This window comes from Mandrillus leucophaeus, unplaced genomic scaffold, assembly GCF_000951045.1.
Source record: "Mandrillus leucophaeus isolate KB7577 unplaced genomic scaffold, Mleu.le_1.0 Scaffold101, whole genome shotgun sequence".
NCBI lineage: Eukaryota > Metazoa > Chordata > Mammalia > Primates > Cercopithecidae > Mandrillus > Mandrillus leucophaeus.
This window is the reverse complement of record NW_012098210.1, coordinates 2,373,511-2,397,176: the sequence shown is the minus strand read 5'-3', so window position 1 is coordinate 2,397,176 and position 23,666 is coordinate 2,373,511. Positions and strand designations below refer to the sequence as shown.

The 23,666-nt window shown below is 39.5% G+C and overlaps 1 protein-coding gene across 1 annotated transcript in view; it reads right to left on the bottom strand.

Moving 5' to 3' along the window:
* ATRN (attractin) overlaps nt 1–6,634 on the bottom strand; it is a 123,903-nt gene extending 117,269 nt beyond the window's left edge. Inside the window, exons 1-3 of the mRNA XM_011974926.1 lie at nt 6,551–6,634; nt 5,070–5,123; nt 1,565–1,678 (exon numbers count right to left, since the gene is read on the bottom strand). Of these exons, the coding sequence (XP_011830316.1) occupies nt 1,565–1,678; nt 5,070–5,092 (137 nt within the window). The 5' untranslated portion in view covers nt 5,093–5,123; nt 6,551–6,634. The remainder of the gene's footprint in view (nt 1–1,564; nt 1,679–5,069; nt 5,124–6,550) is intronic.
* Nucleotides 6,635–23,666: the final 17,032 nt, after the last annotated feature.

Genomic DNA, 23,666 nt, shown 5'->3' with positions numbered 1-23,666 from the left:
ACATCACACTTAGTTTTTGGGCCTGTGTTAAAGTTTGGGGTGCTTCTTGCTACAAGTTACATTTCAAATGCTGGCATAAAGATACACACTCCAACACTTGGCCAATGCCACTTTAAATGTTCAGCACAGCCATCCACCCTGCTCTTTGGCCTTGTAAATGAACCTTTAAAACCCAGAAAATGGCCTTGGTTCTCAGTTCAAAGATACGTCTGAGAGATTTCTAAGCCAAAGCAGGTAGAAAAACACGAGGACACAACAGTCACCTGATCTCCTGTCCTTGTGTACTGTTTGCCTCCTGTTAACTCCCTCACCCACACGGGACATCAGCCAGACAAGCCCCACGTGAGAAACACAAAAAATATTTGTTGAACTGATTTCTTTTTAAAGTAAAGGAAATAAAACGTTTGAGACAAAGAAATTTAGAAAGCCAGTTGCAGGTGGTTTCCTAAGGGGATATGCATTTTAGAAAAATATACAGTCATACACCACATAATGACACTTGGTCAACAACGGACCACATATATGACAGAGGTTGTATAAGATTATAATACTGTATTTTTTCTGTACCTTTCCATGTATAGATATGTTTAAATATACAAATACTATTGGGTTACAATTACCTACAGTATTCAGTACAGTAAGATGCTGTACAGATTTGTGGCCTAGGTACAATAGGCTGTACCATATCAGCAGGATGTACAGTAGGCTATACCATCTATTGGTGTAAATACACCCTATGATGTTTACACAATGATGAAATCATCTAATAACACATTTCTCAAAACGTATTCCTGTTGCCAAGTGACACATGACTGTATTTTAAAATCCTCTATCAAGTAAAAGGAAGAAAATTAGAGACAGTTTTGAATTCCCATGTGGCCAAAAACATAACAAACAACACAGCTACTTGTTGCTAATCAAAAGTAAAACACCCTAACAATTCAGAACACTCCATATATTTGGTGTTAAATTGCTTCTGTTTAACTACTAATGTAAATGTACTTATTGAAAAAAATATATATAATAAGTATGTTCCTGATTTCTCCACAGGTAGCCACTATTCATTTTATGTGTACTGTTCCAAAAAGTTTCCCTCACTCATGATGCACATACATATACACACACAGTTATATTTGAACTCAACAAATAACTCCTGAAGGCCTATGCAATGGGCACTACACAAGGAACGTGATGGATGTTATTCCTGATTTAAATTTTTCACAGAAATAGTTTCATTCAATATATTACTCTCAAAATATTTTGTAACGATAAACTTCACCACCACCACAAGGAGCAGGTGAACTTAATAGAACTATCACAATTTTACAGATCAGGAAACTGAAGAGAGAAGTCACGTACTATGCCTAGAAACTTACCCAGGGCTACAGAAACCAAGTTAGCACTAACACACAAGTGATGGTGGGACTCAAGAACTAGTATTTTTTCCATAAAATAAATGTTTTAAGTGATAATAAAGGTGAACCCAGTAAGAATGCAATCCAGAAGATATGTTTAAATTTAGAATCAAACAATGATGAAAGAACGCTTATATGACTGAGCTTACCTAAATGCAGCAACTAGCGGTGCATAAATTGAGTCCCCATCATAAACGTATAAATGGTCCCAACTACACTCTGTAGCAAAATGATTGAAACGAAGTCTCATTATTCTATTTGGCCTGAAAAGAATAAAAAAAAGGAATTTATAATAAAATTATTGTAACTATCAGACATTTGAGAATATAAAAATTCAGATTTTTAAATTAATAATATGTAACACAGTCTAACAACTGCCCCATCAGTACTCCTTCATTTGTCAAAGATTTATTTAGTACTCTCCATGTGCAAGACTACTAAACATGCAATGGGAAACAAAATTGATGTGGTCCATGATTCTGGGCCTTACAGTCCATTCAGTGGCCACTCTTTAATGGCCTCTGAACCAACCAATTAGCCTTACCATTTCTGCACTTCCTTATTCAACTTCAGATTCCACACTACATCATTTCATAAACATGCCTGCCAATCCTCTAAATTTGCCAGCCCCTCTGATTTTTCATGACACTGGCTGGCAAAAGCTCTGTTCTACAGGAAACCAGTTATCTGCTCTAAGATTGAATCAGGAAAAAAAAAAGACGGGGGGCGGTGGAGGTTAAAAAAAAAACAAAAACAAACAAACAAAAAAAACCTAAGCTGTATTGGAGAAAGCCATACCTCTACACCACACCACTGGATAGATTGGTTTCGGCATTGGTCTCTGCTCTCCAACTGCAAATGGCACTTAGATTCTGCCAGCAATCCTACCAATTCTCTCTCACTCTCCACAACTGCTACTCTCAACGACTATTTCAAATCACCCAGTCCCACCTCCCTGCTTATGCTCAGCAACCAGACAAAAAACCCTAAAATTCCCATTTTCCAAAATTCTGTACCTATCTGCCTCTCTTTCTGTTTCTCAAATATTTTACATCTCCCTCTCATCTGGAACTTTTGCATCCACATTTAAATCTGCTTAAGTATCACATATTTTACAAAAATAAAAACAGGCCGGGCGCGGTGGCTCACGCCTGTAATCCCAGCACTATGGGAGGCCAAGGTGGGCGGATCACGAGGTCAGGAGATCGAGACCATCCTGGCTAACACAGTGAAATCCCGTCTCCACTAAAAAAGACAAAAAAATTAGCCAGGCGTGGTGGTGGTTACCTGTAGACCCAGCTACTCGGGAGGCTGAGGCAGGAGAATGGCGTGAACCCAGGAGGCGGAGCTTGCAGTGAGCTGAGATGGTGCCACTGCATTCCAGCCTGGGCAACAGAGCGAGACTCTGTTTCAAAAATAAAAAAAATTTAAAAAATAAAAATAAAAATAAAAACAAAAAGCCTCAAATCCCGACTCTCCCTCTACCAAATACCTGCCCTACCGTTTCTCCTCCTAATAAGGTAAAACTTCGCAGAAAACTTTGCTTTCTCCAGTGCCTCTATCTCACTCACCCCTTCACTCTCTAGCCTGGCTTCAGTCCAACACTCCACTCAGAAAGCTCTGGGAATATCAACATCATTATATCCTGCTGATGCCTAATCCTATTTCTCCAGTTTAGACCTTTCCTCTACCCCACACTTATCTAACATCTCTAGGTTAACAACTAAATAAATACATAAACAAGTAAACTCAGATGGTGATGAATACTGTGAAGAATTATTAAAAGAAGGTGATGTGGCAGCACAAAAAGCAGTAGGGAGATAGCCCAGTAAGCTTTGGCAACATGAGAATGACAAGAGACAAGCCATGTGAAAAGCCCAGGGAGGGAACAGCATGGTCTTAAGGGAGAAAGAGGCTGACATGTCCAAGCAACATGAAGAAAATCAGCGTGCCTGAAACACAGCAAACAGAAAATCTTAAGAGATGAGAAGCGGGAGGTGGGCAAGGGGCAAAAGCAGGAGGCCAATTTCAAGGCTACTGTGTGGCCCAGGAGAGAGAGGATGGTGGGTCTCCCAGTTGTAGAGATGGAGGTGAAAAGGAGTCTGGTGATGGATTGGGGAGACATTCTTTTTTTTTCGAGACAGAGTCTCGCTCTGTCACCCAGGCTGGAGTGTAGTGGCTGGATCTCAGCTCACTGCAAGCTCCACCTCCTGGGTTCACGCCAATCTCCTGCCTCAGCCTCCTGAGTAGCTGGGACTACAGGCGCCCGCCACCTCGCCCGGCTAGTTTTTTTATTTTATTTTTTTAGTAGAGACGGGGTTTCACCGTGTTAGCCAGGATGGTCTCGATCTCCTGACCTCGTGATCCGCCCGTCTCGGCCTCCCAAAGTGCTGGGATTACAGGCTTGAGCCACCGTGCCCGGCCGATATTCTAAAGGGAAAACTGACAGAACTTACTGACAGGCTAAATGTGGGGAATAAGGAAAAGGAGGAATGAAAGTTTCTTTGCTTCGTTTTTCGCTTACACTGAGGAGGAACAACCATTGAGAGCATATTCAGAAAAACAAGTGGAAGAGGGCGTCAGGTGGTTATGAACTGATAGGACAGAGCAGAGCTCCTTAGAGCAGCACTTCTCAAAATGAAGTCCACAAAATGCTACAGGTCCTGAGACCCTTATGGGAAGTCCCAGGAGGTCAAAACTATATTCACAGTAAAACTAAGATAGCATATATTTTATCGCCATGCTGGCATTTACTAATGGTTCAAAGAGCAATGGTGGGTGAAACTGTGGGCATCTTAGAACAAATTGAGACAACAGCAGCAAATGGTACTAGTGATCACTGCTGTTCTTCACCACCAATTGCTCACAGGAAAAAGAAAAACTGCCAGTTTCATTTAAGGACATCTTGATTAAGCAGTTTAAAACTTCTAATTTTATTAAATCCTGACCACTTAGTAGACATCTCTTTAATATTCTGACAAGATGGAAAGTAAATATAAAACACTTCTCTTGCCTAATAGAAGTGCCATGGTTTTCTCAATGAAAACCACTTCTGCTACTGTTTAAGTTGCAAGCTGAATTAGCTACTTTTTTCTTACAACACCATTTACCATGCTTACTTGAAAGAACAATCAACAAATTATGGTTATTCAGAGTTGGATATCTGGCAGACATTTTCTTAAAAATTAGGAAAGCAAGCCTGTCACTTCAAAGAAAACAACTGACAGTATTCGCTGCCAAAGATAAAATACAAGCTTTCAAGTAGTAATCAGGATTTTGGAAAATTTGTTATCTGCCATACTTAGAACTTTTTGAGGAGACTGATGGTGATATTAACCAATGTGATTTTTTAAATATTATGTAAGGGAATAAATATATCAACATATGGAAGATCTGCATAATTCAATGACCTATTGTTTTCCAAATGACCTATATATCATGTTACCAAATCATGGATGGGCAAAAGATCCACTCAGTGCAAGAAAACCAATGGATTTTAATTTAACAAGTACCAGAAGTTCCTTCACATAGTTTCAGATTCCAAACTGCAATTTACTTTTAAGAAATTACTACTTGTTAAGTTTTGATATGGCATCAAAGAAGACTATATACAATTATTTTATAATACTGTACTATTAATATCTTTTTTCCTACTTCATATTCAAGTGAGGCCTCATCTTCTTGACACGTTTCAATCACAATAACATACTGCAATAAAGTGAATGCAGAAGATATGATAATTCAGCTCTTTTATCAAGCTAGACATTAAAGAGATTGGCAAAAATGTAAAACAATGTCATTCTTTTCACTACAATTTTTTAAATACAAGGTTCTTTTTCATTAAAATATCATTTGTACTAACATGTAGTGGGCTTATAATTGTTGCTTTTAAATGAATAAATAATATTTGTTGGTTATAAGTTCTAATATGGTGAACACAGACAAACATAAACTTATTTGGGGCCGGGGGCGGTGGCTCACGCCTGTAATCCCAGCACTTTGTGAGGCCAAGGCAGGACGATCACTTGAGGTCAGGAGTTCGAGACCAGCCTGGCCAACATGGTGACACCCTGTCTCTACTACAAAATACAAAAACTTAGCTGGGCATGGTGGCACATGCCTGTAATCCCAGCTACTCGGAAGGCTGAGGCAGGAGAATCGCTTGAACCCGGGAGGTGGAGGTTGCAGAGAGCCAAGATCACACCACTGTACTCCAGCCTGGGCCATAGAGTGACACGCCATCTCAAAATAAATAAATAAATAAATAATAAACAAACTTATTTAGAATCCTCAAAGTTTAAGAGTGTAAAGAAGTCCTGAGACCAAAAAAGTTTGAGAAATACTGCTTTAAAAGTCTCCCATGAAGACAAGGAGAAAAAAAGCAACAGCTAGAGGGACACAGTGGGTCCAGAGAAGGGATCACTTAAGCAGTAACAGTTATTACAATTTTCTTATCCACAACAAAAATAGATACTTAGAAAAATAACACAATATTGTAATTTTCTAATGCTTTAAGCAAACCATTAAAAATATGTAACTGTGGCTGGGCGCAGCGGCTCACGCCTGTAATCCCAGCACTTTGGGAGGCCAAGGTGGGCGGATCACTTGAGGTCAGGAGTTCCAGACCATCCTGGTTAACATGGTGAAACCCCATCTCTACTAAAAACACAAAATTAGTCGGGCGTGGTGGCACGCACCTGTAATCCCAGCTACTCAGGAGGCTGAGTCAGGAGAATCACTTGAACCTGGGAGGTGGAGGTTGCAGTGAGCCGAGATCATGCCACTGCACTCCAGCCTGGGTGACAAGAGCAAAACGCTGTCCCATAAAAAAAAAATATATATATATATATATATGTGTATATATATATATATAAAAATAACCATTTCTGAACTATTACAGTTGGAAATACACAAATTTGTGGTGTGTACAATTCATTTGCAGCATTAAATCAACATGAAACTTTTAAATTAATGAAGGCTAAGAAAAATAAAATTCACTTGTCAAATGAAAGGTTATCAAGTAAATGTTTTAAGTACTTTATGCTACAGATCGTTAATTTTATTTGTGGGAAAACTAATGCCACACTGACCTCTATGCTAAAAAAACAAAAATTAAGTCAGCCATTTCTACTTACTGTCCTTCAATGAGCCAGGTGCACTTCGTTTTATATTTATAATTTCCAGGTCCATCTGTTACAAACCCAGAAGATCCAGTTAGTCTGTAATTTAAATCAAAAAAGAAAACTTAAGTCTATGATATTAATTTCATATATTTTTATATATTTTCATATATTAGTATTTTTAAATTCTTAATATAATACAAATTAAACATAATGGGCACATTAACACATACTGTAACCAGTAGAAAATGACTAGTTATATTCAGATTGCATAAATTTAGATGAAACAAATACTTATCACATACATGAAAAAAGAAGACAGCAAAATATGAAAAGCAACAGGAATGAACAAAACATACCTAAATCTTAATTTTATGTCATCCTTTTTCCTTTTGGTAAAGATGGGTCTCGCTATGTTGCCCACGCTGGTCTCAAACTCCTAGCTTCAAGAGATCCTCCCACCTCGGCTTCCCAAAGCACCAGAATTACAGGCTTGAGCCTTCACACCCAGCCATAAATTTCTTAAATTTGTTTTTTATTTTTTGTAGAGACAGAGTCTCACGAAGTTGCCAGGCTTGAACTTATGGCCTCAAGCAATCCTCCTCTCTTGGCCTCCCAAAATGCTGGGATTACAGGCATGAGCCACTGCAACCAGCAAGTATCTGCTGCTATATAAAAATTTTTAATATTTAAGAAGGACGCTATTTCCTTCATCATGGCTATTTCCAGATCATTTTTCTTCCCTCTTTCTTCAACATCAGCAGCCACTCGGAACACAAGCTCGCTTCTGGATCTGCCTCCCTTACCTTCTGAGTCATCTCCCAGCTACTCCTAATGCACTAAGATATTAATAAATCGTTCACTCTATTCCACTATCTGCATCAACATATAAGATGTTCCATCCAAAACCCAGCCTCTCCGTTTCTTTTTTTTTTTTTTTTTTTTTGAGACGGAGTCTCGCTCTGTCGCCCAGGCTGGAGTGCAGTGGCCGGATCTCAGCTCACTGCAAGCTCCGCCTCCCGGGTTCACGCCATTCTCCTGCCTCAGCCTCCCGAGTAGCTGGGACTACAGGCGCCCGCCACCTCGCCCGGCTAGTTTTTTTTTTGTATTTTTTAGTAGAGACGGAGTTTCACCGGGTTAGCCAGGATGGTCTCGATCTCCTGACCTCATGATCCGCCCGTCTCGGCCTCCCAAAGTGCTGGGATTACAGGCTTGAGCCACCGCGCCCGGCCTCCATTTCTTAACCTCACCATTAACTATCTTTTCCTCCACCCCTCTTTAGCCATCCCCTTCTCTGGCCCTTGCTATTACCAGTAACAACATTACCCACAAAAAAAGCACCCTAACCTCTGACTACTGTCTCATGTCTCCAGTTCATTTAGCCTATTTCCCCCTTTCCAATGAGTCTTCAGCCCCATGGAGACCACCAATACACCGAACTATCATTTCTTCACTGTTCACCACCTACCATCCACACATGTCTTTCTCACATACCTAGTTAAGACCCCATAGCCCATCACAAGAATCATACCCTGCAAACCCCTTGATGTTCTTGCCTTTCTCTCCCTCTGCTGTACTCGCCTGATAGAGATGTATCCATGCCTTACTCCCCAAAATCCATTCCACCCCAAAATGTTAGTTGAAGCCAACCGTGTTTTCCCATGCCCCTTATCATTGACTGATTAGAAATGTGTATCAATTAAAATTAGGTGTGGGCTGGGTGTGGTGGCTCTTGCCTGTAATCACAGCAGTTTGGAGGCTGAGGCAGGAGGACTGCTTGAGGTCAGGAGTTCAAGATCAGCCTGGCCAACACAGCAACACCCTCATCTCTATTTTAAAAAAAGAATATATATCTATATAGACACATATATATATACACACATATAGAGAGAGAGAGAGAAAAAAAATTAGGCTTTAATGCAACTGACGGAAAAACCTAAATAGTAATGGACTAACCACCAAGATAAAAAAATCCAAAGGTAAGCAATCCAGAGCGTGGAAATCCAAGGCATTTCCATGATCATCAGGGACCTAATGCTGTTCTATACTATTGCTCTGTCATCCCCAACATGTGGTTTCTACCTCATAATCCAAGATAGTGGCTCAAGCTCCAGCTATTATACCCAAATTCTACCCAGCAGGAAGGAGGAAAAGAAAATGGAGGGTACACCCTCTATCCCCCTGTTAAGTCACACATGAAAATTCAACTTACATTCGATTAGCCAGAAGTTACTGACATGTCTACAAGTAGAGGGAGGCTGAAAAATGTAGCCGTTATCCCAGATAATCATGTACCCATCACAAAATCAGAATTCTTTTTACTAGAGAAGTACGAAAAGGCTATGATGTGTAACCATGAACCTCTGACACAGCATGTAATCTAATACTTAGATGTGAGGGCACATCTGATGGATGACTTCCAGGAAATATTTTCTCATTCTTAAGAAAGTGTGTGGACAGGGAGACACGCCACCTAGATCTCCTCTTCAAGGAAGGACTTGCTGCCAGCAGCAGCAGGGAAGGTGGTCAGCAGAACATCAATTCCTTCAGGGGCTGCCTTGCTGCAGGGTTTGCCCTTCCCATGGCAGCCCATACCATAAAGAGTATAAAGGCCCAGGCATTTCAATCCAACATGGGGCAACTCAAATAAGTAACCCTGACCCAGAGTTCCCCTTTGTCAGGACTGCATTGGAGCTCAACTTCTTCCTTTGCCTAATTCTGCCTAATTCCTAAAACACCTTCCTCTACAACACTAAAATTAAGTTGTAACCCAGACTCAGCCTTAGCAAATGCTTTTAAAAAAACAGCCTATGACAAACATCCAAGAAGAGACCGTCTCATTCTTCTCTCTCTGGACTTGGCTATGGCTGGATTTTACAGCTGGAAGTACTACAGCCTGAACACAAAGCCTGTGCTATGCCTAAACACAAAGCCAACACCAAAAATGACAAATCAAAGGAATGCAAAGTCCCTGAAAAAATAGTATCAACCACCCACAAAAACCACCTTACTCTAGGCTTCGAGTTTCTTAGTTAATTTCCCACTGGTTATTGTTTTATTGCATGTGTGTGTGTGTACACACTTCCTTGATTCTTTGTTTTAGGGCCTAACATAAAAGGTTTTATGGCTCTCCACTATGCCTCTCCTACTCCTAAGAGTTTCAGTGGACTTCACATGAACACTTAGGTTTGCAAATCAACATCAGTTTTAGAAAAGAAATAATTGTGGTTTTTGTTTTTTTTGTTTTTGAGACAGAATCTCACTCTGACACCCAGGCTGGAGTGCAGTGGCACGCTCAATGGCTCACTGCAGCCTCAAACTCCTGGGCTCAGGTGATTCTCCTACCTCAGCCTCTGGAGTAGCTGGGACTACAGGTACACACCACTATGCCTAGCTAATTTATTTTAATTAATTTTTTTTTTAGAGATGAGTCTTGCTATGTTGCCCAGGCTGGGAAATAGGTCAGTTTTATTTTAAATGTTTACTTAGTATCTTTAAATATACATATTTATATAATTTTACAGATAATGCACAGATATGATCACAGACAATTTTTTTTTTAACCTACTTCCCCAGTTACTCTGACCCACCCTTGACCAAGGTAAACATTTAACCACTTAACAGGAATTCCTAAATACTTTTCTTCATACTCATGAGCCTATGATATAGGCATGGTTCTCTTAAATTATTTTTTGGTTACGCAAATTATTACATACTTTTCCGCATCTTTCTTTGCTCACTCAACAAAACCTTACGGAAATTTCTCAAACTAATCTGGTATTAGTCTAATTTATTTTTTCTTTATGTAGCATAATATCCCATCTATGGAGGTATCAGTTTTCCTGCCTTTCCCTACTAATGTTCATTTTGTTTCCAGTTGGCTGACAATATGCACATCACTGCAATAAATATCCCTATACATATGGCCTTACTTGGGCTTTTATTTCTAAGATTAGAAATCTTAGGAGGAGGTATACTAGGCCAAAAGGAATATGAATTTTAATTGTTAACCAAGCTGTCAAATTATTTTCCAAAAGGCTGTAACAATTCACATTTGCACCAGTAATGTATGAGAATATGCTATTCTCCACATCCTCTCAGTATTAGGTGTTCCTGTTTCTTTTAAATTATGTGTTTTTAATTCAAAATTCCCTGTGTTCTAATAAATGGCCCACAAGTGGTTACTGAAAGTTTAAAGGAATTTGAAAGAGAAAGGCCAGGAATATCAACCTAAAATTTCAGGTCAAGTTTTACAGTATCATTGATAATCTAGGTGTGGGCATGGGCAACACGTGTATGCTAGGAAAACCTAGTTCACTGGCAGTCACACAAAGGCATCAAACTGAAAGGCATTTCAATAATGTAAGGCTACAAATATAAAGAATAAAGATCTTGCCACTACCAATTTCTCAGTTCAAGAATACTGAGGCAATTCTGCAGTGGAAACAAATATAGGGAGAATAGGGGAACAGGAGGCAGGTTTCAAAGGAGTCATCTCATAGTTATTTCTTTCTACTTTACCTGTATTATTACCAGACAACATAGCCTATAAAATCTCAACTTTTCTCATCTGTTAAGATTTTCTTTATGGTCAAGTACCTTGGACATTAAACTTTGACCACAGTTCCCTGGACATTAAAAAAAGATCTATTCCAGGAATTTAAAACACTATTTCTACACACATATAATCAGGTTTATTAAATGCACTATTCAATTCCTTATACTCGTATTTTCATCTACTAGACCTAATTCTGATAAACACGTACTGAAATCCTGGCCAGGTGCAGTGGCTCACACCTGTAATATCAGCACTTTGGGAGGCTGAGGTGGGTGGATCACGAGGTCAGGAGTTCGAACCCAGTCTGGCCAACATGGCAAAACCCCGTCTCTACTAAAAAAACAACAACAACAAAATTAGCCAGGCATGGTGGCAAGCGCCTATAATCCCAGCTACTTGGGAGGCTGAGGTAGGAGAACCGCTTGAACCTGGTGGAGGCAGAGGCTGCAGTGAGCTGAGATCTCACCACTTCACTCCAGCCTGGGTGAAAGAGCAAAACTCTGTCTCAAAAAAAAAAAAAAAAATTATATATATATATATTATATATATATATAGTTCATAAACTATGTCTTTTACGATAGTAACAATTCATTTACCTAGTTTGATATTTAAATTTCGCCTTGTCTAATATTATTATAATTACTGATCTTTTGGATATTTTCCTGTATCTTAGATCTTTATTCAACTCTTTTATTTTCAGCTTTGTCTATCAAGTTTTCAGTAGTTTGCTTCTTCGAAACAGGACTTGGTTAGGTTTTGTTTCTTAAACTAATCTCACAGTATTTTACTGGCGCAATATATTGACAGTATTTTACTGGGACAATATATAATCTGACGGTATTTTACTGGCACAATATATAATCTATTTGCATTTAGTTTAATGACTACTATACCTATTTGATTCCTTCCAACCAAATGTTTAATCAATCTTAGTGAAAAGTAATTTATATATAATAAGATGCAGCCACTTAAGTGTACAATTTGATAAGCTTTGACAAATATATACATGAAGTGTAATCTCCTCAAACAGGATATAAAACAGTTCCCTCACCCCCAAAGCTCTTTTATATCCCTCTCCAGGTAATCCCCACCAACCTCTGCCTCAAACATTGATCTTATCTTTCCCATTATAGATCAGTTTTACAAAATTTGATTCAATGGAATTAAAGACACTTTTGTGTCTTGCTCCTTTTTATAAACATAACTTTTCTAAGTATTGTATCAATAGTTTGCTCCTTCACACTGCTGAGTAGTATTCTCTTGTATGAAAATACACAACTTGTTTATTGGTGGACACTTGGATTATGTAATTATAGTCTTTTATAAATGAAGCTAAGACATCTACAAATCTTTCTGTGGACAGGTATATACATTTCTCTTGAATAAATATACAAAATGAAATCACTGGATCAAAGTATAGATATGCACTTAAATTTTTAGGAAACTGCCAAACTGTTTCCACCTTACAATCACATCTTCAAGGTATGAGAGCTCTACTTATTCCTCATCAGTTCCCACCTTTGGTATAATCAGACCTTTTATTGGTTATTCCAGTAAGTATGCATTATCCTATCTCATTATGACATAAATTTGTATTTTTCTGATATTTAAAGATTTTCAGAGGCTGGGCACGGTGGCTTATGTCCATAATCTCAGCACTTTGGGATGCCAAGCCAGGTGGATCACTTAAGCCCAGGAGCTCAAGACTAGCCTAAGCAACATAGTGAAACCTCGTCTCTACAAAAAACTTAGCCAAGTGTGGTGGTATGACCTTTAGTCCCTTTGGAGGCTAAGGTAGAGGATTGCTTGAGCCCAGGAAGCAGCTTGCAGTGAGCCAAGATGGTGCCACTACACTGCAGCCTGGACGACAGAGGGAGAAACTGTCTCAAAAAAATAAAATAAAAAAGATTTTGAGTACCCTTTCTGTGTGTTTACTGACCATTTGCACATATTATTTTGTAATGCGTTTGTTCTTACTTTCGCCCTTCTTTTTCTTTCCAACTTTTATTTTAGGTTCAAGGGGTACATGTGCAGGTTTCGCAGGGGTTTGATGTACAGATAATTCCATCACCCAAGTAATCAGCGTAATACCTGAAAGGCAGTTTTTCAGTCCTCACTCTCCTCCCACCCTCCACCCTCAAATAGATCCGGTGTCTGTTGCTCCCTTCTTTGTGTCCATGTGTACTCAACGGTTAGTTCCCACTTGTAAGTGAGAGCATGTGGTATTTGGTTTTCTGTTCCTGCATTAATTCACTTAGAATAATGGCGTCTCTGCATCCACGTTGCTGCAAAGGACACAACTGCTTTCATTTTTACAGGTGGTAGTATTCCATGGAGTATATGTACCACGTCTTCTTTTTTCTTTTTCTTTTTTGAGATGGAGGTTCACCCTGTCACCCAGGCTGGAGTGCAACGGCACGATCTCAGCTCAACTGCAACCTCTGCCTCCTGGGTTCAAGCAATTCTCTGCCTCAGCCTCCCAAGTAGCTGGGATTACAGGCGTCCACCACCATGCCCGGCTAATTTTTCTATTTTTAGTAGAGACGGGGTTTCACCATCTTGGCCAGGCTGGTCTTGAACTCCTGATCTTGTGATCTACCCACCTCAGCATCCCAAAGTGCTGGGATTACAGGCGTGAGTCACCACGCCCAGCCTTCTGGTTGTTTTTCTATTTGTTTGTTTTTATACCTTAAGTCCTGGGATACATGCGCAGAACATGCAGGTCTGTTACACAGGTATACGCGTGCCTCGGTGGTTTGCTGCACCCATCAACCTGTCACCTACATTAGGTATTTCTCCTAATGCTGTCCCTCCCTAACCCCCCACCCCCCAACAGGCCCACACCAGTGTGTGATATTCTCCTCCCTGTGTCCATGTGTTCTAATTGTTCAACTCCCACTAGTGAGTGAAAACATGCGATGTTTAGTTTTGTTCCTGTGTTAGTTTGCTGAGAATGGTGGTTTCCAGCTTCATCCATGTCCCTGCAAAGGACATGAACTCATTTGTTTTTATGACTGCACAGTATTCCATGGTGTACATGTGCCACATTTCCTTTATCCAGGCTATCAATGATGGGCATATGGGCTGGTTCCAAGTCTTTGCTATTATGAACAGTGCTGCAATAAACATATGTGTGCATGTGTCTTTATAGTAGAATGATTTATAATCCTTTGGGTATACACCCAGTAACGGGATTGCTGGGTCAAATGGTTATTTCTGGTTCTAGAACCTGGAGGAATCGCCATACTGTCTTCCACAATGGTTGAACTTATTTACACTCCCACCAACAGTGTAAAAGCGTTCCTATTTCTCCACATCCTCTCCAGCATCTGTTGTCTCCTGACTTTTTAATGATCGTCATTCTAACTGGTATGAGATGGTATCTCATTGTGGCTTTGATTTGCATTTCTCTAATGACCCATGATGATGAGCTTTTTTTCATGTTTGTTGGCTGCATAAATGTCTTCTTTTCAGAAGTGGGTGTTCATATCCTTTGCCCACTTTTTGATGGGGTTATTTGCTTTTTTCCTTGTAAATTTGATCTTTGTAGATTCTGGATATTAGTCCTTTGTCAGATGGACAGTTTGCAAAAACTTTCTCCCATTCTGTAGGTTTTTCTGTTCACTCTGATGATAGTTTCTTTTGCTGTGCAGAAGCTCTTCAGTTTAATTAGATCCCATTTGTCAATTTTGGCTTTTGTTGCCTTTGCCTTTGGTGTTTTAGTCAAGAAGTCTTTGCCATGTCTTTGCCATGGGATTGCCTAGGTTTTCTTCTAGGGTTTTTATGGTTTTAGGTCTTACGTTTAAGTCTTTAATCCATCTTGAATTAATTATTGTATTAGGTGTAAGGAAGGGGTCCAGTTTCAGTTTTCTGCATATGGCTAGCCAGTTTTCCCAACACCATTTATTAAATAGGGAATCCTTTCTCCATTGCTTGTTTTTGTCAGGTTTCCCAAAGATTAGATGGTTGTAGATGTGTGGCGTTATTTCTGAGGCCTCTGTTCTATTCCATTGGTCTATATATGTTTTGGTACCAGTACCAAGCTGTTTTGGTTACCATAGCCTTGTAGTATAGTTTGAAGTTAGATAGCATGATGCCTCCAGCTTTGTTCTTTTTGCTTGGGATTGTCTTGGCTATACGGGCTTTTTGGTTCCATATGAAATTTAAAGAAGTGTTTTCTAATTATGTGAAGAAAGTCAATGGTAGCTTGATGGGGACAGTATTGAATCTATAAATCACTTTGGGCAGTATGGCCATTTTCACTATATTGACTCTTCCTATCCATGAGCATCGAATGTTTTCCATTTGTGTCCTCTCTCATTTCCTTGAGCAGTGGTTTGTAGTTCTCCTTGAAGAGGTCCTTCACATCCCTTGTAAGTTGGATTCCTAGGTATTTTATTCTCTTTGTAGCAATTGTGAATGGGAGTTCACTCATGATTTGGCTCTCATGAGTTTGTCTATTATTGGTGTATAGGAATGCTTGTGATTTTTCACACTGATTTCCTATCCTGAGACTTTGCTGAAGTTGCTTATCAGCTAAAGGAGATTTGGGGCTGAGACAATGCGGTTTTCTAAATATACAATCATATCATCTGCAAACAGAGATAATCTGACTTCCTCTCTTCCTACCTGAATACCCTTTATTTCTTTCTCTTGCCTGATTGCCCTGGCCAAAACTTCCAATACTACGTTGAATAGGAGTGGTGAGAGAGGGCATCCTTGTCTTCTACCGGTTTTCAAAGGGAATGCTTCCAGCTTTTGCCCATTCAGTATGATATGGGTCTGTCATAAATAGCTCTTATTATTTTGAGATAAGTTCCATCAGTATCTAGTTTATTTGGAGTTTTTAGCATGAAGGGCTGAATTTTATTGAAGGCCTTTTCTGCATCTATTGAGATAATCATGTGTTTTTGTCACTGGTTCTGTTTATGTGATGGATTACGTTTACTGATTTCCATCATGTTGAACCAGTCTTGCATCCTAGGGATGAAGTCAACTTGATTGTGGTGGATAAGCTTTTAGATGTGCTGCTGGATTCGGTTTGCTAGTATTTTATTGAGGATTTTCGCATTGATGTTCATCAAAGATATTGGCCTGAAATTTTCTTTTTTTGTTGTGTCTCTGACAGGTTTTGGTATCAGGATGATGCTGGCCTCATAAAATGAGTTAGGGGGGAGTCCATCTTTTTCAATTGTTTGGAATTGTTTCAGAAGGAATGGTACCAGTTCCTCTTTGTACCTCTCGTAGAATTCGGCTGTGAATCTGTCTGGGTCTGGCCTTTTTTGGTTGGTAGGTTATTAATTACTGCCTCAATTTCACAACTTGTTATTGGTCTATTCAGGGATTCAACTTCTTCCTGGTTTAGTCTTGGGAGGGTGTATGTGTCCAGGAATTTATCCATTTCTTCCAGATTTTCTAGTTTCTTTGTATAGAGGTGTTTATAGTATTCTCTGATGGCAGTTTGTATTTCTGTAGCATCAGTGGTGATATCCCCTTTATCATTTTTTATTGTGTCTATTTGATTCTTCTGTCTTTTCTTCTTTGTTAGTCTAGCTAGCAGGATTTACTGATTTTTTGAAGGGTTTTTCATGTCTCTATCTCCTTCAGTTCTGCTCTGATCTTAATTATTTCTTGTCTTCTAGCTTTTGAATTTGTTTGCTCTTACTTCTCTAGTTCTTTTAATTGTGATATTAGGGTGTCAATTTTAGATCTTCCCTGCTTTCTCCTGTGGGCATTTAGTGCTATAAATTTCCCTTTAAACACTGCTTTAGCTGTGTCCCACAGATTCTGGTACGTCGTGTCTTTGTTCTCATTGGTTTCAAAGAACTTATTTATTTCTGCCTTAATTTCATTATTTATCCAGTAGTCATTCAGGAGCAGGTGGTTCAGTTTCCATGTAGTTGTGCAGTTCTGAGTTTCTTAATCCTGAGTTCTAATTTGAATGCACTATTGTCTGAGGGACTACTATGATTTCCATTCTTTTGCATTTGCTGAGGAGTGTTTTAATACCAATTATGTGGTGAATTTTAGAATAAGTGCTATGTGGTGCTGAGAAGAATGTATATTCTGTTGCTTGGGGGTGGAGAGTTCGGTAGATGTCTATTAGGTCCTCTTAGTCCAGAGCTGAGTTCAAGTCCTGAATATCCTTGTTAATTTTCTGTCTCGTTGATCTGTCTAATATTGACAGTGGGGTGTTAAAGTCTCCCACTATTATTGTGTGGGAGTCTAAGTCTCTTTGTAGGTCTCTAAGGACTTGCTTTACGAATCTGGGGGTATTTAAGATAGTTCTTCTTGTTGCATTGATCCCTTTACCGTTATGTAATGCCCTTCTTTGTCTTTTTTGATCTTCATTGGTTTAAAGTCTGTTTTATCAGAGACTAGGACTGCAATCCCTGTTTTGTTGTTGTTGTTGTTGTTGTTGTTTTGCCTTCCATTTGCTTGGTAAATATTCCTCCATTCCTTTATTTTGAGCCTATGTGTGTCTCTGCACATGAGATGAGTCTCCTGAATACAGCACACCGATGGGTCTTGACTCTTTATCCAATCTGCCAGTCTGTGTCTTTTAATTGGGGCATTTACACTTAAGGCTAATATTGTTAAGTGTGAATCTGATCCTGTCATTATGATGCTAGCTGGTTATTTTGCCCGTTAGTTGATGCAGTTTCTTCATAGTGTCAATGGTCTTTACAATTTGGTATGTTTTTACAGTGGCTGGTACTGGTTTTCCTTTCCATATTTAGTGCTTCCTTCAGGAGCCCTTGTAAGGCAGGCCTGGTGGTGACAAAATCTCTCAGCATTTGTTTGTCTGTAAAGAATTTGACTTCTCCTTCGCTTAAGAAGCTTAGTTTGGCTGGATATGAAATTTCGGGATGAAAATTCTTTTCTTTAAGAATGCTGAATAGGGGGAGCTTGCAGTGAGCCGAGATCACGCCACTGCACTCCAGCCTGGGCGACAGAGCGAGACTCCATCTCAAAAAAAAAAAAAAAGAATGCTGAATATTGGCACCACTCTCTTCTGGCTTGTAGGCTTTGTGCTGAGAGATCTGCTGTTAGTCTGATAGGTTTCCCTTTGTGGGTAACTTGACCTTTCTCTCTGGCTGCCCCTAACCCTTTTTCCTTCATTTCAACCTTGGTGAATCTGATGATTATGTGTCTTGGGTTGCTCTTCTCGAGGAGTATCTTTGTGGTGTTCTCTGTATTTCCTGAATTTGAACATTGGCCTGTCTTGCTAGGTTGGGGAAGTTCTCCTGGATAATATCCCGAAGAGTGTTTTCCAACTTGGTTCCATTCTCCCCAACACTTTCAGGCACACCAATCAAATGTAGGTTTGGTCTTTTTACATAGTCCCATATTTCTTGGAGGCTTTGTTTGTTCCTTTTCACTCTTTTTTCTCTAATCTTGTTTCATTAAGTTGATCTTCAATCTCTGATATCCTTTCTTTTGCTTGATTGATTCGCCTATTGATACTTGTGTATGCTTCACAAAGTTCTTGTGCTTTGTTTTTCAGCTCTATCAGCTCATTTATGTTCTTCTCTAAACTGGTTATTCTAGTTAGCAATTCCTCTAACTTTTTTTCAAGGTTCTTAGCTTCCTTGCATTGGGTTAGAACATGCTCCTTTAGCTTAGAGGAGTTTGTTATTACCCACCTTCTGAAGCCTACTTCTGTTAATTCATCAAACTCATTCTTTGTCCAGATTTGTTCCCTTGCTGGCGAGGAGTTGTGATCCTTTGGAGGAGAAGAGGCGTTCTGGTTTTTGGAATTTTCAGCCTTTTTGCGCTGGTTTTTCCTCATCTTCGTGGATTTATCTACCTTTGGTGACCTTCAGGTGGGGTTTCTGTGTGGACGTCCTTTTTGTTGATGGTGATATTATTCCTTTCTGTTTGTTAGTTTTTGTTCTAACAGGCCCCTCTGCTGCAGGTCGGCTGGAGTTTGCTGGAGGTCCTCTCCAGACCCTGTTTGCCTGGGTATCACCATTGGAGGCTGCAGAACAGCAAAGATTACTGCCTGTTCCTTCCTCTGGGAGCTTCTTCCCAGAGGGGCACCTGCCAGATGCCAGCTGGAGCTCTCCTGTATGAGCTGTCTGTTGACCCCTGCTGGGAGGTGTCTCCCAGTCAGGAGGCATGGGGGTCAGGGACCCACTTGAGGAGTCTGTCCCTTAGCAGAGCTCAAGCGCTGTACTGGGAGATCTGCTGCTCTCTTCAGAGCCGGCAGGCAGAAACGTTTAAATTCTGCTGAAGCTGTGCCCACAGCCACCCATTCCCCTAGGTGCTCTGTCCCAGGGAGATGGGAGTTTTATCTATAAGCCCCTGACTGGGGCTGCTGCCTTTCTTTCAGAGATGCCCTACCCAGAGAGGAGGAATCTAGAAAGGCAGTCTGGCTACGGAAGTTTAGATCATTTATATCTTTTTTCTTTTCTAATAAAAACATTTGCAGGTACAAATTCCTCTCTATATACTGCTTTAGCTGCATTCCACAAATGTAACAGACTGTGTTTACACCTTCATTCATTCCAAAATGTTTTTCTAATTTCCCTTATTTCTCCTTTGACCTATGTGTAATTTGGATGTTGCTTAATTTCCAAATGTTTGGGGAATTTTTCTAGTTATCTTTTTGTTAATGATTTCTATTGCAATTCCACAGAAACTATGGCTCATGCCTATAACAGCATTTTGGGGGACCAAGGTGGAAGAATCACTTGAGGCCAGGAATTTGAGACCAGCCTGCACAACATAGTGAGACCTCATCTCTATTAAAAATTAAAAAAAAAAATAGCTGAATTTGGTAGAGTGTACCTGTAGTCCCAGCTACTCAGGAGGCTGAGGTGAGACAATCATTTGACCCTGGAGATAGAGGATGCAGTGAGTTATAATCGCAACACTTCAGCCTGGATGACAGAGCAAGCGAGACCCTGTCTTCAAAAAAGAACACACATGATGTACGGTTTCAGTCCTTTTAAATGTATTGATATTTGTTCTATTATCCAGGATATAGTCTATTTTACTGAATGTTCTAAAGGCACTTGAATGTGTAATCTGCAGTTGATACGTATCATATTCTCTAAGTGCCATTTATGTCAAGTTAATTGACAATGTTATTCAAGTCTTCTATATCCGCCCTATTTTTCTGTATACTTGGTTTTATCAATATTGAAAGGCAAAGGTTGAAATCTATAACTATAATTGTGGACTTGCACATTTCTCATTTTAGTTCTGACCATTTGTACTTCATGTATTTTAGAACTCTGTTATTAAACACCTACAAATGTAGGACTGTTTTGTCTTCTTGATGAACTTACACGTTTGTCTTTACGAAATATTTCTATCTCTGTTAATATTCCTTGTTTGTGTGAAGTCTACCTTGTTTTTGGGTTTTTTTCCTCTTGACTTTTATTTTAGATTCAGGAGTATGTGTGCAGGTTTGTTGCATGGGTAAATTGCCCGTTGCCGAGGTTCGATGTACAAAGAAACCTTTCACCCAGTCGTACGCATAGTACCTAACAGGTAGTTTTTCAACCCACCGCTGGCTCCCAACCTCCCCTCTCAAGTAGTCCCCAGTGTCTACTGTTCCCATCTTTGTGTCCATGTGTATTCACTGTTTAACTCCCACTTACAAGAACATGCGGCATTTCATTTTCTGTTTCTGTGTTAATTCACATGAAGTTGACTAGTTGACTTCGACCTTAATATAGCTACTCCAGTTTTCTTTTTATGAGACTACATAATTTATTCACATTTAGTAAATGACCTAAATATTAATTTTGTTCTTTCCATCTATATTTTGTTTGTTGCTTATTTGACATTGCTATTTTTTTTCTTTTTCCTTATTTTATTAGTGTGAAAAGTTGGCGTGCAGGCTGGGTACACACTGGCTCATGCCTGTAATCCCAGCACTTTGGGAGGCTGAAGAAGGCAGATCACTTGAGGCCAGGGGTTCGAGACCAGCCTGGCCAAAATGGCGAAACTCCATCTCTACTAAAAATACCAAAAAACTATCTGGGCATGGTGGCACATGCCTACAATCCCAAGTACTCTGGAGTCCGAGGTACAAGAATCATTTGAACCCAGGAGGCAGAGGTAACAGTGAGCCAAGATCCCACCACTGCACTCAAGCCTGGGTGACAGAGCAAGATTCTGTCTCAAAAAGAAAAAAAAAAAGTTGTCATTCATTTCATTTCCCCCTTTACCTAAATACTACTGAACTTTTCCATCTTATCAATGGTTATCTTCCCTTTCCTGCCTTTCACTGTTGAAAGCATATGTCTTTACTATAATTTATAAGCAAGATGTCAAACATTTCCCCTACAAAAATACTCCACACTTATCCACTCCTTTCCCATTCCCAACTCCAAAAATGAGACTCCTAAAATACATCTACCTTTTCTTCTTTTCCCTTCCCTCCCTACTCTATGACACCTTTGGCACATTTCTTCTGCAGAGCACCCTAATTCCTATACTCTGCAGAGAGAGCTCAATACTCATTCAAAACTTTTCCTTATGTCCATTCTATTAAAGAGGTCTAATGTAGCACTTACATATTTCCAGTCCAACTTCATCCATTAAGATATAATTTTAAATATAAAACCAAGTTCATTGTTCACTGCTCTTCACTCTCTTCTTCACCTTTCCCAGTCTTATAGTCTCTGTTCTGCTTCATTTATTTGCCTAGTATTTTCCTCAAATAGGATACTTGAGTGGTATGCTCTGAATTTATATAGACCCCCTAAACATCTTTCTTTTACCTGTACAGATAAATACCTTGGCTGGATATGGTATTCTTGGATTGCAGTCATTTTTCTCTCAGTAGCTCTAGATGGTAATCCACTGCTTTTTAGCTATAGTTTTCAAATTTGAAATGTGATGCCTGTCTTTTTTTTTCTCCTGTGGCTTACTGCCACTCCTCCATCCATTTCCTTTTTCAGTTCTTTTCTTTTGATTTCAATAGTTTGGGGAGTACAGATAGTTTCTGATTACATAGATGGGTTCTTTAGCAGTGACTTTTGAGATTTTAGTGCACTCATCATCCGAGCAGCACACACTGTACACAATATGTAGTCTTTTCTTCCATCTGTTTCTTTCTCTCCTTCTGGAAGTCATATTATCCACATTTTGGACATCTCAAATTTCTCCTCCAAGTTTCTTTGCTTTCATGATTTCTCTTTATATATTTGCTCTCCAAAATTTTCTTACACTGCCCCTCTTTTAATTCATTTACTGAATTGTTTAATAAGGAAATCATAGATTTCAGCTCCAGAAAGTTATCTGTTGGAAAAAGTACATTTAACTCTCTTTAAATGTTCTAGATTTTTAATTTAAAATTTGGAAAGCCAGTCTCACATGGATGTGTTCAAGCAGACAGGCTGTGAGTACACTGTGTGTTAACCTGTAGTAATCTCTGTTCTCAGATCTCCCAGTACTGCTTCAGCCTTAAGCACAGGTTAAGACTCTGCCCACCCATTCAGCAATACATTTGCCTTGTAGAGATCAAGAAGGCCAACTATACTACATACATGGCTGCTATGTCCCATCTTCCAGGATCTGCAGCTTCATGGTCCTTGCCCCGGCTACAATGGCCAGCTACACACCAGTTCTCTCTGCTTAGAAGGATCACTACAGAACCAGATCCTGCAGTTCTCTGTAGGGCACCACAGCAGGCTGGCTCAAGAGAACCAGACAGAGGGTAGGTAACTGAGGGAGCCAAGGAAGCAGGCCTCATTCAGGCTGCCATTTTCTTCATATCCCCTTTGGCTCCTCCTTATTATTAAAGCGCATCTGAGTTTGGGTTTTCTGTTGTTTCCAATCAAAAGTATCCCAACTACTTATTTTACCAATTCTAAAATGAACACTTTTAAAACTAATAGCTCAGAAATCAGGATATATTATAAAATCTATGGTATGTCACATACCATAAGTGACAGTGTTTTTTCTCAGTTCACAAAATAAGAGTGTATTTTGCACTCAATGGCACCTTGGTAAGGTGTCGTTATATATATGGCAACTCCAAACCTGGAGGAGCCCAACTCTCTGCTTACTGTTATATACCAACAAGCAGCTAGACATGGCTAGAGACAAAATATTATGCTGTTTGGTCTCTCTTCACACTTACAAACACACATCTCATATAGACTCTCCACACTGTGGGTCAACCAATAATTCATTTCTCCGGTCAATTCACTTTTTACACCTTATTTTCTCTCAATTTCCTAAACCTTCTTCCCTCTCTTCAATTTTAGCTGATAATTAGTAGATTATCCTACTTGTTTCATATCTATTGTCTTCCAGTGGAATGTAAACTTCACAACAGCATGGATTTTTGTCTGTTCTGTTGACTATTTACATTTAAAGAGAGTACATTTTTAAATGTTCTAGATTTTTAATTTAAAATTTGGAAAGCCAGTCTCACATGGATGTGTTCAAGCAGACAGGCTGTGAGTACACTGTGTGTTAACCTGTAGGAATCTTCTCTGTTCTCAGATCTTCCAGCACTGCTTCAGCCTCAAGCACAGGTTAAGACTCTGCCCATCCATTCAGCAAAGTATGCCCGGCATTCTAATGGCACTCAGTGAATAGTTGTAG